The 17005-nt window shown below is 39.7% G+C and overlaps 1 protein-coding gene across 1 annotated transcript in view; it reads left to right on the top strand.

The window, feature by feature from the left end:
- SHOC1 (shortage in chiasmata 1) overlaps window positions 1-17005 on the top strand; it is a 117847-nt gene that overhangs the window by 27007 nt on the left and 73835 nt on the right. The window contains exon 6 of the mRNA XM_077818051.1: window positions 13725-13887. Within this exon, the coding sequence (XP_077674177.1) occupies window positions 13725-13887 (163 nt within the window). The remainder of the gene's footprint in view (window positions 1-13724; window positions 13888-17005) is intronic.

The raw sequence follows: 17005 nt of genomic DNA, 5'->3' as shown, positions 1-17005 counted from the left end.
TCTTAAGTGGTGGTCCCCAAATCAGGCAGAGGCTCATGTTGGAATCAGGAAGCATGCACTGACATTGTCTATGTTGTTCTTGCTTGTTGCGGGTTTGATGGTGTGCTCTGGGATAGCAGTACTCCAGAGTGTAACACTTCATGGCAAGATTCCAAGGGGCGATTTCCCTGGCAGCTACAGTTTAGGACCACTGGCGAGAGTCCAAAGGTTGCCTTGCCTATTGGCTATAATTTGGGGTAGTGTCACCCTCTGGTGGGAGTGATGGGGAGGTAGGAAACCCAGGCCCACACTACCCCACCAGGTTCTGATCCAGGGCGCTTCAAAGCAGTAGTCCTTGTACATGGACTATGGCCTGATATGCATAAGTGTGCTCCCTGGGTCACTTCCTACCCCTTGTTCCAGTCCCTCCAATGTCCCTACTGTGTTCACCTCTGATCCATGTCTTGAATCTCCTCTGGTGGCAATGGTAAGTCCTCACCTTCAACTACCATAGTCAACAGGCTTCCAGTGGCTTGGCTATGATGCTCAATCCCGGTAGTAGCTTGGAGGCCAGGTGACTTCCTGGTGGGAGACTGCTGCACCCAACTGCTGTCCTCCACAGTCAGCTCAAACTGAGTTGCACTGCTCTCTTTTGAATGCTCCAGCCATTGGGAGCATGCCCAGCAGAGGCAATGGGGGTGGCTTCCTGTATCCAGAGAAGCTCCTTAACCCTTGCCTTGCTGAAGCGGGGTTGCCAACCCTCCAAGATTGTCCTGGAGCCTCCAGGAATTAAAGATCAATCTTTAATTAAAAATTATGTCTCATGATGAAACCTCCAGGAATACCGCCAACCAAAATTGGCAACCCTACGTTGACACGCCATTTTGCAGTGCTCTTTGAATAAAAAGAAGACTGCTATTATGGCCCTAATCCAGCAAAGCATTTAAACAGATGAGTAGCCCTTTTGAGTTCAGGGACTACTCATGTGGTTAAAATTACTCATGTAATTCAATGCTTTGCTGATTTGGGACTCCAGGCTGTCACCTTATTATCTGTATTAAAGTTACTTTTTAAAAAATAAACAATTTAATCCAACCAGTCATTTAAAACATATTTATAGAGCACTCAAATGGAGTATTAAAATATAACCTGCATAGTAATATAATACTATGTACACACACCTCAAACTAAGGAGTATGATGTGTTTCAAGAATATGATCACTCTGTTAATACAGGAACTCATTGTGCTAGGCCAGGGGTGGGCAAACTTTTTGGCCTGAGGCCCACATTAGGTTTCCAAAATTGTATGGAGGGCTGGGTAGGGGAGACTGTGCCTCCCCAAACAGCCAGGTGTGGCCCGGCCCCCACCCCCATCCAACCCCTCCCCCGCTTCTTGCCCCCTGATGGCCCCACTGGGACTCCTGCCCCATCCACACACCTGCCCCCTGTTCCCTGTCCCCTAACAACCCCCTGGGAACCCCTACCCCATCGACCTGTCCCTGTCCCCTGACTGCCACTGGGCCCCCTGCCCCTGATTGTCCCTCGCCGCTCCATCCAACTCCTCCTCTCATTCCAGACTTCCCCCCGGGACCCCTGTCCCATTCAACCCCCCTGTTCCCTGCCCCCTGACCACCACCCCAAACTCCGCTGCCCTCTATCCAACCCCCCCCCGCCCCACTCCCTGCCCCCTTACCGCGCTGCCTGGAGCACCGGGGGCTGGCGGTGCTACAGCCACGCCGCCCAGAGCACTGAGACAGCCATGCCACTGTGCAGCCCAGAGCACTGAGACAGCCATACCACTGTGCAGCCCAGAGCACTGGGCAGCTGCGCTGCCTGGCAAGAGCTCGCAGCCCCGTCGCCCAGAGCATTGCGCCGGCAGCACAATGAGGTGAGGCTGCGGGGGAAGGGAGAACAGCACGGGGGTGGGAGGGTGTTGGGGGCTAGCCTCCTGGGCCAGGAGCTCAGGGACCGGCCGGGGGGTCCCGTGCACCAGATGTGGCCCATGGGTCGTAGTTTGCTCACTTCTGTGCTAGGCATTTTACAAACTGGGCAGCTCATTTTAGAGCAAGAGAAGCTTCTCACACAGCTGCTCAGCTGTTCTAGTCTGCCACAAGTAACTTCTGCTTTGGTAGAAGACATTCTTCTGTCCCTTCAAGGTGGTCATTGACTGGGTCACAGAATCATAGAATATCAGGTTTGGAAGGGACCCCAGAAGGTCATCTAGTCCAACCCCCTGCTTGAAGCAGGACCAATTCCCAGTTAAATCATCCCAGCCAGGGCTTTGTCAAGCCTGACCTTAAAAACCTCTAAGGAAGGAGATTCTACCACCTCCCTAGGTAACGCATTCCAGTGTTTCACCACCCTCTTAGTGAAAAAGTTTTTCCTAATATCCAATCTAAACCTCCCCCACTGCAACTTGAGACCATTACTCCTCGTTCTGTCATCTGCTACCATTGAGAACAGTCTAGAGCCATCCTCTTTGGAACCCCCTTTCAGGTAGTTGAAAGCAGCTATCAAATCCCCCCTCATTCTTCTCTTCTGCAGGCTAAACAATCCCAGCTCCCTCAGCCTCTCCTCATAAGTCATGTGTTCTAGACCCCTAATCATTTTTGTTGCCCTTCGCTGGACTTTCTCCAATTTATCCACATCCTTCTTGTAGTGTGGGGCCCAAAACTGGACACAGTACTCCAGATGAGGCCTCACCAATGTCGAATAGAGGGGAACGATCACATCCCTCGATCTGCTCGCTATGCCCCTACTTATACATCCCAAAATGCCATTGGCCTTCTTGGCAACAAGGGCACACTGCTGACTCATATCCAGCTTCTCGTCCACTGTCACCCCTAGGTCCTTTTCCGCAGAACTGCTGCCTAGCCATTCGGTCCCTAGTCTGTAGCGGTGCATTGGATTCTTCCATCCTAAGTGCAGGACCCTGCACTTATCCTTATTGAACCTCATCAGATTTCTTTTGGCCCAATCCTCCAATTTGTCTAGGTCCTTCTGTATCCTATCCCTCCCCTCCAGCATATCTACCACTCCTCCCAGTTTAGTATCATCCGCAAATTTGCTGAGAGTGCAATCCACACCATCCTCCAGATCATTGATGAAGATATTGAACAAAACCGGCCCCAGGACCAACCCTTGGGGCACTCCACTTGATACCGGCTGCCAACTAGACATGGAGCCATTGATCACTACCCGTTGAGCCCGACAATCTAGCCAGCTTTCTACCCACCTTATAGTGCATTCATCCAGCCCATACTTCCTTAACTTGCTGACAAGAATACTGTGGGAGACCATGTCAAAAGCTTTGCTAAAGTCAAGAAACAATACATCCACTGCTTTTCCTTCATCCACAGAACCAGTAATCTCATCATAAAAGGTGATTAGATTAGTCAGGCATGACCTTCCCTTGGTGAATCCATGCTGGCTGTTCCTGATCACTTTCCTCTCAAGCAAGTGCTTCAGGATTGATTCTTTGAGGACCTGCTCCATGATTTTTCCAGGGACTGAGGTGAGGCTGACTGGCCTGTAGTTTCCAGGATCCTCCTTCTTCCCTTTTTTAAAGATTGGCACTACATTAGCCTTTTTCCAGTCATCCGGGACTTCCCCCGTTCGCCACGAGTTTTCAAAGATAATGGCCAATGGCTCTGCAATCACAGCCGCCAATTCCTTCAGCACTCTCGGGTGCAACTCGTCCGGCCCCATGGACTTGTGCATGTCCAGCTTTTCTAAATAGTCCCTAACCACCTCTATCTCCACAGAGGGCTGGCCATCTCTTCCCCATTTTGTGATGGGTCAGTAGTGACTAGCTGTAGAAATGGTGACCTCTTCCAACCGCCTAACAGGACCCAAAGGATTATCATCAGCTTTCATCTGCAAACTCTTCCATCAATGGGCAAAACAAGTAGGAGTTTCTCCCAATTATCTCATGCCTCTGTTTTCCTCTCTTCTCAGTAGTAATCTCCTCTTTTTACCCTGGGCCACCATCAGCCCCAAATTATCTTAACGTATGAAGCAGGAGCTCCCAATTTCTTTGGAAAAAATATTAAGATATATTTAACTACTATTGTATTCCTTCAATAAAAACAAAAAACAGCAAAAAAAATTCTTTATTCCATGGCCAAATTGGACTCAGACAACATAACTTTGACTGATACTATGCAGGCCATTACTACTTGTAGCCAAAGAGACCACCAAGAACAAAAATCTGAAATATAAGATCCTGAACTCTCACAATATCTTGATGATGGTAGTATCATGCCCTTTTTAGTCGGATTAAGTTATCTGGACAATCCCTTGAAAAAAGCTCTTAAGGATTGATTCAAATGCAACAACCTGCCTTCTCAGTCCAACTCTTTCATAGGGGATGAAAAAAACCCTTATACCAAAAGTATAGATGGGTTCTCAGTCCAGTAATCCAATTCTTCAGGCATTTTGATGTCCTGCAGTCAGTATGTGTTTTTCTAACATTGCAGAACAGAGGACAACACATATCCTCCTTCAACAACTTAAGGAACAGATAAAGAAAATTTGCCATTAAGCATTTCCCTTTCTCCTGCTGTATCAGACTGAAGCATTCTAAGTGTTATACAAAAAAGTGGTATCTGACAGGAAAAAAAGAGAAAATCTTTGTTTTTTCTATCTTCCATGCCAGGGAATGTATATTAAAAATAAAGAAATAAATGTATTCAGACATAGGATCATAATCCCGGTATGACACTCAAAACATCATCCAGGTATTTTATTCATGTAGTGCCTGCAGTGATAGGTGGTTTCAGACCTTTTTGAGTTTATATAATCTAAACAAGATTATGTACAGAATATATTTCTTGACCTATTCAAGAAATGTCTCAACAGATCAAGAATACTACATTTCCTTTCCCAGCTATGTCAAATTGTTCCCATAGCTTGCAATTAAAGGGAAAACTGTATCTATTCATGTCCATGTCATTTGGCATATTATCTTTTGCTACAGTGTTGTCCAAATTGATGAGGTCTTGTTAGCTCAAATGAAGAAAGAGAGCATTTAAATCTGCATTATTTGGATGACCTACTGTTGAAAATTTACTTAAAGGAACTTTCTCTCCACATAGTCCAGTAAATGTGCTAATGGGAATTCATAAACAGAAAAACCTCCTTGATATCATTTCCAGGTCTTGTCTAGCAGGGAGCTTACAGTTAAAGACATCTCAAATGATAATTCTCTAATTATTTTAATTTCTAAAAATCCAGGGCTTGATTCTCCACTCCATTTCCCCAGTTTTACACAAGTGTAACTCCACCAAAACGAATCGTGTTTCAGCAATGTAAAACTGCTGTAACTGAATGGAGAATGAGGCCCTCAATTTTTAATCCCTCTAATGTTCTGTTCAGGCAGCTGCCTCCCAGTGTCTGCAGTTCAATTCTCATTGGTATTGTGCACACAGATATCCAGACAGAAATGTGGCATCCCTAAATACTTCAATTTTCTTCCTGAAATAATTGGGACTAATTTACTTAATTCTCTCATAGTGCCTGCTCCATAGCAATCAGCAATGCCATCGCAGTCCTGATTCACAAAATTCCCAGGAACGTCTCCACATTTCACAGTGTGAGCAACAGCTGGGAAATCGTGGCATATATAAAACTGCCAAAGAGGAACAAAGAGCACAAATATGAACAATAAAGCCACAAGCATCCCTTATTTCTGGAGAAGCAGAGCCTGTCTACCAGATGCATATCAAGATAAACCTGAAGGCTGACTGGCCCAGTTGTACATTGTGGAAAAAGGAATGGCAATTGATAGGTCTTGTTAGGGCCCCGTCAAAGAGCTTAGGTTCTTTTGGAGTACAGGACGAAGGAGATGCCTACTGTACGTTCTTCCTCCTCCTCCACCCCCCTTCCACATTTTCTCCCTAAAGGAAGAGAAGAACTAAGCTGTTTATTTTTCTGCTTCCCTACTGGAGAGAAAGGTGGTTCACACAGGGCTATTCCTTCCCTGATAATACTGTGTCTTCTCATAAGCTTTCAGATTAGTGAGGCCTCAACATGTACAGTACAATGTGCCTAGAACACCCTAAATATTAGGTATAAGGGCTTCATTAATTAATCTGAAATTATGATTCACATTATAATCATTGCTCTAGATTGCATCACACGTTTTTGCATATGCACTCAATCCAAAGCAGTTGCTAGAAGTTTACCACTTTGGGAAAGTGAAACAATGCAATCACTTAAACAGAGTTATGTCCCAGAGCCACGTAGAGGACCCGGGTGGCTCTTGGTACAGCATTGTACAAGATATCCAGATAATGCTTACTAGTAAAGATACCATTCTTATCAATAATGCAGGCATACTGTGGTTAATAGTTGAAAGTACACTAATCTAAATTCACCTGATAACGTTAAAAGCACTTTTAAAAAAGTCCACATTAAAACAAAAAATCAGATGCCTAAAGTTATATTACATACATCAGAAAACTTTGCAAAGGATATTTATTCCTGTTCAAGGTCTAATTTACTCTTGAATATTTGTATATATTATACACATTATAGGAGTTCAAAGAGAGGCTAACTGCTTGCTCCGTAGTTTGGTCAATCTTACAAGTTTTATATTACCTAGTTGTTACTTTGACACTTTAAACAACTTTAGTAGAGCTAGATTTCCATAGATAACTGTCTCTGAAAGAGAAAAAGAAGAGTATGAAATTTGGACAATAAAAATGTTTAATGATATTTAACTACAAATTAAAAATAATAATTTACAATTATACTTATACAAAAATGAATTGACAAGCCAAAGAGATTAAATTGTATTTTGATATGAGAGAGAATTGTAAATTATTCTGTATGTTGTTGAATCTTATACTGAATTAACAGTTCAACATTGATTAATGTATACAAAGTAATTAAGACATGGTTATGTCCAATAGCAAAACATATTGCTCAATTATTGCTGTTTGAGAAAGAAACTTAAAAAGAAAACAATTTAATTATTAAGGAAAATTTTTTTTCGGACTCATTTTAATAAACTACCTTCCTGTACCCTTTTGAAGTATTTGAAAGGCATACAGACTAATTCATCAGTGGCTTACTAGAGAGACTGCTAATGTTGGGAAGTAGTGCGCAGTGTTCAGTGCAATACCAGCTTGCATTCTCTGAGGCTTTAGATCTGTACAGAGAGAGCCAAAAAAAAAAAAAAATAGAAAATTACGGATAAGTAGAAGTAATTAGGAATTAATATTATGCTTCTAATGACATAGTTATCCTAATCTTGGTTTTAAAAGATGCATAGTGTCAAATTAATGAAAACCTGAGATGGAATTCTGAATGGCCTCTTTGAATTTGTAATTCAAACAGAGTAAGGCCAAGATTTATTCCCAAGAACTTGTTTTATTAATGCAGTATTCCTTCCAGGCCTGTTTGTGAATGTTAAATATTTATTATGGTTATCCTTCTGATTCTAATACTACACTTAATTTCACAGACCCACATAGGTTTTTATTAATAATTTTTTATTTTGACAAGTATAAAAAATGTAGCAATGTGCATCTTTTGAAGATACTTGTTTAAAACAAACTTGTTCAGCGTGAAGAATATAAAGCTTAGCATAGCAAATTACTCAAATAATTAAAAAATGTATGCAGATTGACTTCCGAATTATTATTCTGTAACCATGAATAAATATAAACAAAGTAAAACTTGGGAAATCCTGTGACAATCATTAAAAGATGTACAATTCTGTTGGCATAACTGGAGGGTGAGTAAACATGCTGAAAACCAAATTTGGGTCCGGTATTCCATTCAAATTTCAATTTACAGAATTGGCCCAATTCACCTTTCAGGACTTGTCTACACTTGCTGCGCCACTGCAGCACTTAATGAATACTATTTCTGTCGATGGGCGAGCTTATCCTATTGGTGTAGGTAATGCACCTCCCCGAGAGCTTATCCTATTGGTGTAGGTAATGCACCGCCCCGAAAGGGGAGAAGTCCTCCCATCAACATAGCACTGTCTACACTGGGAGTTAGGTCAGTATAACTGCGATCTTCCACACCCCTGAACGATGTAGTTATACCGACATAAGTTTGTAGTGTAAACTAGGGCTCACATATCATCTTTATGTGTAGAAAGCCAATGATTTCAGTAAAAAGAAAAGGAGGACTTGTGGCACCTTAGAGACTAACAGATTTATTTGAGCATAAGCTTTCGTGAGCTACAGTGAGCTTATGCTTATGCTCACGAAAGCTTATGCTCAAATAAATCTGTTAGTCTCTAAGGTGCCACAAGTCCTCCTTTTCTTTTTGCGGATACAGACTAACATGGCTGCTACTCTGAAACCAATGATTTCAGTGGAATTTTTCCAAATTTATCTCTCTGTGAGATTAGAATCAGGTCCTGTTCGTTTAAAATGTTAATAGCCATTCTGTTGTGTTTATAATGTCTGTTCTCAGCAAGAGGTCACGTTGGGATGACTATAAATTGTTTTGCACCCAACTCCAGCTGTGTTCAGTTCAGTGCGAATTGTACTAGCATAAAGGCTCCAGTTCAACAAAGCATTTAAATTAGGGCTGCCAAGCGATTAAAAAAATTAATTGCGCTTAATCATGCCATTAAAAAAAGTAATCACATGATTAATCGCACTGTTAAACAATAATAGAATACCATTTATTAAATATTTTTGGACATTTTCTACATTTGCAAATATACTGATTTCAATTACAACAGAATACAAAGTGTACAGTGCTTACTTTATTTTTTATTACAAATATTTGCACTGTAAAAAACAAAAGAAATAGTATTTTCAATTCACCTAAGTACTGTAGTGCTTTCTCTTTATCATGAAAATTGAACTTACAGATGTAGAATTATGTACAAAAATAACCTGCATTCAAAAATAAAACAGTGTAAACCTTTAGAGCCTACAAGTCCAATCAGTCCTACTTCTTGTTCAGCCAATTGCTCAGACAAACAAGTTGGTTTACACTTGCAGAAGATAATGCTGCCTGCTTCTTGTTTACAACGTCACCTGAAAATGAGAACAAGCATTCGCATGGCACTGTTTTAGCTAGTGTCACAAGATATTTACATGCCAGATGCACTAAAGATTCATATGTTCCTTCATGCTTCAACCACTATTCCAGGGGACATGCTGATGACAGATTCTGCTTGATAACCGTCCAAAGCAGTGTAGACCAACACATGTTCATTTTCATCATGAGTCAGATGCCAACAGCAGAAGGTTGATTTTATTTTTTGGTCGTTTGGGTTCTGTAGTTTCCACATCAGAGTGTTGCTCTTTTAAGACTTCTGAAAGCATGCTCCACACCTTATCACACTCAGATTTTGGAAGGCACTTCAGATTCTTAAATCTTGGATCGAGTGCTGTAGCGATCTTTTTAGAAATTTTACATTGGTATCTTCTTTGCATTTTGTCAAATTTGCAGTGAAAGTGTTCTTAAAACAAACAGCATGTGCTGGATCATCATCTGACACTGCTATAACATGAAATATGTGGCAGAATGTGGGTAAAATAGAGCAGGAGACATACAATTCTCCCCCAAGGAGTTCAGTCACAAATTTAATTAACACATTATTTTTTTAACAAGTGTCATCAGCATAGAAGCATGTCCTCTGGAACGATGGCCGAAGCATGAAGAGACATATGAATCTTCAGGGCATCTGGCACATAAATATCTTGCGACGCCAGCTACAGCAGTGCCATGCGAATGCTTGTTCTCACTTTCAGGTGACATTGTAATTAAGAAGTGGGCAGCATTATCTCCCGTAAATGTAAACAAACTTATTTCTCTTAGCAATTGGCTGAACTAGAAGTAGGACTAAGTGGACTTGTAGCTCTAAAGTTTTACATTGTTTTGTTTTTGAGTGCAGTTATGTAACAAAAAAACCTACATTTGTAAGTTGCACTTTCATGAGAAAGAGATTGCACTACAATACTCGTATGAGGTGAATTGAAAAATACTGTTTCTTTTGTTTATCATTTTTACATTGCAAATATTTGTAATAAAAAATAACACTTTGTATTCTATGTTGGAATTGAAATAGATATATTGAAAATGTAGACAAACATCCAAAATATTTAATAAATTTCAGTTGGCATTCTATTGTTTAACAGTGCAATTAATCATGATTAATTTTTTTTAATCGTCATAATTTTTTTGGGTTAGTCATGTGAGTTAACTGCAATGAATTGACAGCCCTAATTTAAATATGTGCTTAAATCTATAACTAATCAGCAAAGCATTTGAGCCCATGCTTATGTCCCAATGAAGTTAGTGGATTTACCCACACATTTTAGTATTTTGATCAATAGGAATGGAATGCTGAATCGAGACCAAAGTGTGTATGATAACACAGCAGATATATTACAGAAATACAATTCAACTACAATTAAGATTGCACAGTTACACTTTACGATTATTCATGCCATTTTTTGAAAGTTCCATGGGTAACCTTAACCATGTTCTCTTGTGCATATGCATTATGATACAGTTTTTAGTTATACTGTGTCTCAAAGAATGCAATATAATTTGATTGCAATAATATTTTTTTAAATGGCAAATGTATGTTTTTCCCTCCACTCTCCTAGTACTCAAAGATGGATGAAACAAATGAACTCACTAAACCGTTCTCAAAATATTCATCTTTGGTAAAGAGTAAAGCCTGAAAATTTCAACTCCCAAGATAAAAATTGAGTAGTTGTAAGCTAAAATAGCAGTTTTTAACAGACATTTATGTGTCCTTAACTACAGGTTGCTCCAGCTATAAGGCCCCATCTCAATAAAGCAATTTAGAATGTGCTTATATCCACCCCTGTTCAATAAAGTAGCTGAGCACATGCTTAATTGTTAAATGATAACAAGGTTATTGAAGCTAACAAGCAAATATGCTAATTAAAATGATTAAAATGCATTAAAGTAATTAAATATTAAGACTAATTGGAAACTAAGCCATTTCTCATACCTTTAAAGCCCTTTAGAACCATTTGATGAAAACAGACCATTGAAGAATTACTACATCAGGATTATAAATGCAGCATTGTTATGCAAATTGAGGGCTCAATTATGCCTTATTTTAGCCTTGTTTTAGAGTATGTTGTATTGAATTCATATCCTACTTGTATATTAAGCAAGGAAAAGAGTAATAGAAAATATTGCATTGGTGCAGTATAGTCAAATTAATGTTGTTGGGGAACAAACAACTTTCTGAATGACTTTTGAGTGCTTAATTTCTCAGCCTTAATTTGCATTAATGTTTGGGGGATTTTTTGCTTTTAAATGCTTTGTTTGATAAATAAATATAGAGCCATTTGGTTGGGGATCTTACAAGCTTTACAGCAGAGATTGTAAGCTCCATGATTGGGAGATATTGTAAACTTTGTAGGCAGCCCTAGCAGCTTTCATAGCCATTTTTAAATGAGCCATCTTTCAATGAGGTGTCTCTTAGTAAGGCATTACTTGTTGAATGGGTGGTTTCTTTATATGAAATTATTTGTTTTGTATAGCTTTCAAACTCTGCACAGTTTTGGCAACTCTCTATGGTACCCCAAAATGGAGTGTCCTTGAAAGGCCTTAGGAAAAGTAGAATGTCTAGGAAAGTTCTAATGTGAAAGTGCAAAATTGATATTTTTAAATGTTCAAAACTTTAAAGTTACTGAAAGTGGCTTCCTTTTTATGTTCCACAGAGATCTAAATTTGGAGTTAAATGTTCCCCTGAAAAAGAAAAGGAGTACTTGTGGCACCTTAGAGACTAACCAATTTATTTGAGCATTTGTAAGGAGAGTGGTCACTTTAGATAAGCTATTACCAGCAGGAGAGTGGGTTTGTGTGTGGGGTGGGGGGGGAGGTGAGAAAACCTGGATTTGTGCTGGAAATGGTCCAACTTGATTATCATACACATTGTAAGGAGAGTGATCACTTTAGATAAGCTATTGACAGCAGGAGAGTGGGGTGGGGGGGAGGTATTTTTTCATGCTTTGTGTGTATAAAAGATCTTCTACACTTTCCACAGTATGCATCCAATGAAGTGAGCTGTAGCTCACGAAAGCTTATGCTCAAATAAATTGGTTAGTCTCTAAGGTGCCACAAGTACTCCTTTTCTTTTTGAGAATGCAGACTAACAGGGCTGTTACTCTGAAATGTTCCCCTTGTGAGTCATACTCCAGCTGCTTTGTGCCTCTCTGCAAGTGGAAAGCAGCCCTAGACTTGTCAGATCTTTCTTTAGAAGTAGTGTTTTTATGTTGGAGGTTGTTGGCTGCCTCCCAGCGAGCTTGTCTTTGATCTGTGGGCAATCACAAATCTAATTCAAACTGTTGGACATGCTGGTCCCCTTCCTTCCATTCAGGCTATGAGGAAACAGATTAAGTGCCCCTTTGTTTAGTAATAGATGAAACAATGGAAGCCACTGCCCAAAGACTAGACGGAATGCAAAGACAGGGACTGCGGACTGATTTGATTGCAGCTATGTGTGTGTATGTGTGGATATGTCTACACTACAATAAAACACCCACGGCTGGCCCAAGTCAGCTGACTGAGGCTCGTGGGGCTTGAGCTGTGGAGATATAAAATTGCAATGTAGATACTCGGGTTGGGGCCCAAGCTCTGTGACCCTCCTCCATAGTGGGATCTCAGAGGCTGGAGCCCAAACGTCTACAGTGAAGTTTTATAGCCCCACAGCCTGCTGCGGTTATTTTATTGCAGTGTAGACAAACCCTGTGTGAGTTGAAGCAGTCAGAAAGAGGCAGACAGCCAAGACAGGACACAACACTAAGAGAAAGCTGAGAGAGAGAGAGCTTTCTGGACAGCATGCTGGCTGGAAAGAGACTTAGAATTCTAAGCAAGGAAATTGTGTTCAATTCTTTGATTCATACTGTGGTCAGGGATACAGGTAGGGTGACCAGATGTCCCTATTTTATAGGGACAGTCCTGATATTGGGGCATTTTCTTCGATAGGTGCCTATTACTCCCCACCGCCGTCCCGATTTTTCACACTTGCTGTCTGGTCACCCTAGATACTTTGTGTACATTATTTGTAAATAAACAGGATTGCATCAAAGAAATACCTGACTTCATCACCATTTTCTCCTCCTAACAGAAACAACTCATAGTGCTGAATATTGGCTAACTGCTCAGGATAAAAAGTGTAAAAGTATGAATGAAAAGGGACCTTATCCAATAGCTAAGGCCCATAATTTGAAGTATCTTAAAACGGCTATATTCTGATGTTCTGTACTTCAGCATTTTAAATGTTTTCTTGACTTTTAAATAAATCCACTGCTGTTGCCAAATTTTAAGAGTGGGAAGGGTAAATTTTATGTTGTATCTATATATACACATTATACTGTAGAGATGAAGGACATAAGAGTACTTCATTCCCAGCAAAGGGAATACAGTACCCAGACACTGGTCTCATTTATATGTGCAAATTACCCAACAAAACCCTATTTGTAAAGTTTTATCTGACAGATGCTAGTACACAAACAAGGAAGTGAATAGAAAGAAATCTTGTTAGTATATGCTTTTTTTAAAATAAGCCAGGGGGCTGGGAAATCAGTGCTTGCCAAATGAAACATAAAAAGGGTCGCTTTAAGATTCTAAACGCTTTACAAACAATGAACATTTAAAATAAATTTAAAAATTGCGAATACTTAGCTGTCTTTTTACACAATTTTAACTGTTTAGATTTTTTGTATCCCTTTTAAATTTCTTGCTATTGTATTATTATTTTTCTTATCTCGTTCAAGATTTATATATTGCAGATGAACTTGTTTTTGTTGATAATTTGGAAGAATATCGTAAACAACTACCTACTCTGCATACCCTCTTGGCTAGACTAAAAAATTTCTTAGTGAAGGATCCCCTCTTAAATTCTAAAGGACAGATTTTGACTGAAGAAAACCTTTTCAGGTACTTGCAAAGTTGTTATATAATTTTGAACATAAAACCTCTTCCTCTTGTATGTATGTGGATCATAAGCGTGCTTAATATTGCCACTTTAGCATCTTAACTCATGTTATTTCATTATGGATTTTGTTCAGCTGTGATTTCTTTATAATTGCAATGAAATAAGATATGTAATTGGTTTAAAAAACTTAATCTCTTTGTAATGGAAAGAAGAATGTGTAGGATGGAGGTTAAATACATTGTTAAAGAAAATAGAATAAGAGAGGTGGTATGATTTAAGGGCCCTACATGTCTGATTGTTTCTGTGGGTTTTTTTTAAATACAGCTTGCAGTGCTGAAACAATGTTCAGCTTTAAAAGAACCCAATCCTCCTTAGTCAGTCAAAACTCCCACTGAGTTAAATGGGCAGGATTTGGATTTATGCCTGCATAAAGTTCATTGCAGAATCGAGATCTTAACTTGCTGTTTAAATTAAACAAAAGAAAAAAGAAAAGTAGGGCAGCACACAAAACTTATCCAGTTGACTATTAACTTGGTGGGCAAATGAAGAGTATTTATCTGAAATTGTTCATTAGCTAGTTTAATGTTTTGACCTTTTTATATAATAATTTTATTTATTAAATACTCAACTTTCCTCAGTGAAAGCACAGAACAAATAATTAAAATACTCCATGATTAAGAAAATATTATAGGCCTATTATTAAGGTTTTCCAATACTCCTCATTATAAGACCTTGTTTTCAGTTGCGTGTATCTTTGTCAGACTTTAACCATTTGGGTTGAAACATTCCATACCAAGTTTCTGCCTCAGGCTGTTTATTTTTGCAAATGTTTCAGCCAGAATGGTTCACCTGTCTCTGAGAACAAGGCTAGTGAAAAATATGTTTGTTTGTTTTTTTCTTTTGTTCACATTGAAAAATTCAGGGATGTGAAATTTGGTAGGGGGGTTGCCTTTCTGCCAGGCATGTGTCTTTTGTCATCTCCATGAATATCTACACAAATTTGGCCAAGTTATAAGCCTTTGAAAAATCTCAGTTCACACATGCTAAGTAGAGCTTTGCGGCTAAATCATGCTGATATGGAAGACATCTGAGGGGTGGATCTAAAGGCTCCAACTGTGCTGATGAAACATGTGGGTGTCAATATGATATCACATGATGGAATTTCCATTTTTTTCAGTTAGATTTTTTTTTTTAAGCAATCAAATTACACACTCAAACAACTACAATAAAATCATTAAGATTACAAAGGCAAGCACTCAAAGGTTAGGAAATGCCAGAATTACGGTAGCCTGTGCAACTGTAATTCAACCCCCCTTTGCAGATGCATTGTCGTACAATCTTTTTCTGTAGGACCCCTGCCTCATTCAGTACACATGCTCTGGCAATAAATCAGGGTTATGTAATGAAGGAGAATGTTGTCTGCAGGAACCCGGCCTTTTGTTGCAGAAGTTGGAAGGTATGTAGTGAATGAGGCAGGAGACTGCAGGAGGAAAAAGGATGGTCTTGTGGTTAAGTCAGTTGAATGCTGCCCTAGAGACCTTGATTCTATCCCGGTCTCTGCCAAAGAGTTCCTATGTAATGCTAAGCAAGTCTTTTAAGCCAAACTTTTCAGAAATAGTCACTAGCTGTATGTTCCTCATTTTCTTTGTGCTCAACTTGAGACCCAGGGGTCTGATTTACAGAAGTGCTGAGCATTTACAGCTGGAACTGAAGTCAATGGGAACTGTGCTTTGAGCATATAAAGTGCTATATAATGCTAAGTAATCTGAAAAGTCACGTCCTAGGTATTTCAGATTGGGCATCCAATGTAGTAGATTCTTTTGACCTTAATCCTCTTTGGGACAGATTTTTAAGTGTATTTGTGTGCCTAAAGATGCAGACAGGTACCTATTGGGATTTCAAAAGCACCTAGGCACCGCATTCCCATTGGCCCTCGATGCCTCAGTTCTCCATTTGTAAAATGGGGATAATAATAATATCCCCTTATCTGACAGGGTGTTATGAAAATTAAGTCATTATTCTGATGAACAGTACAGGAAGATAAGAATGGCTATAGTGGGTTAGACCAAAAGTCCATCTAGCCCAGTATCCTGTCTTCCGACAGTAGGCAATGCCAGGTGCCCCAATGGGAATGAACAGAACAGGAAATGATCAAGTGATCCATCCCCTGTTGCCCATTCCCAGCTTCTGGCAAACAGAGGCTAGGTACCCATGAGATGAATAATTCTGCCTTCAGAGCAAGGTTTGAATATGGTGCAGTAAATAAGGCCGGGGGCCACCCATTAAACAATAAGAAAACAAAATATTTAATAGCTATTAAGTGAGGACTATCCATTCCGTGCACTGAATAAGGTCGGGGGTACTGTGGAAAAAATGAGTAAAAATAGTCATTAAAGACTGTGAATGGATATGCACAAAGGGACTTAATTAAGTTTGCACATTTCTAACTTTTGAATGCTTGACTTTGCAAACTAAATAATGCAGTGTAGTTGTAGCCATGATGGTCCCAGGATATTACAGAGACAAGGTGGGTAAGGTAATATCTTTTATTGGACCAACTTCTGTTGGTGGGAGAGACAGTGTTTTGAGTCACACACAGCTCTTCTTCAGGTCTGGGAAAGGTACTCTGACTGTCACACCTAAATGCAAGATGGAACAGATTGTTTAGCATTAGTAGTTAGTACATACAAGGATTTAGCTATGACGCTTGGAGTACCTTTCCCAGACCTGAAGGACCGCTCTGTGTGGCTCAAAGCTTGTCTCCCTCACCAACAGAAGTTGGTCCATCCTAAATAATGTTCTTTTAATAGGTTGTGTGTGTGTGTATAGAAGAATATAAAGTACTAAAAAGCCAAACCAACAGAATAGAGGAATTAAAAATGTAGGGGAGGTGAGTTACACAAGTTCTGACAATGTTCAAGAGAAAAAATATCTGTGGATAAAATACTTGAGCCAATTTTTTTTTAAGAAGTGAGGAGGAAGATGAAGGAACTGTTTCCAGACTCTAGCAATTGCTGACACAAAAGCTAGAATGCTCTCTGACTTTAGGTGCAATGGGGAAACCCCTAAAAGGCAGGTAGTGTTATGACATAGATATCCACCAAGCTAATGCTTAAGAAA

Source organism: Eretmochelys imbricata, chromosome 5 (genome assembly GCF_965152235.1).
Source record: "Eretmochelys imbricata isolate rEreImb1 chromosome 5, rEreImb1.hap1, whole genome shotgun sequence".
NCBI classification, from domain to species: domain Eukaryota; kingdom Metazoa; phylum Chordata; order Testudines; family Cheloniidae; genus Eretmochelys; species Eretmochelys imbricata.
Note: the sequence above shows the minus strand (reverse complement) of the source record. Positions and strands in the feature narration are given on the sequence as shown.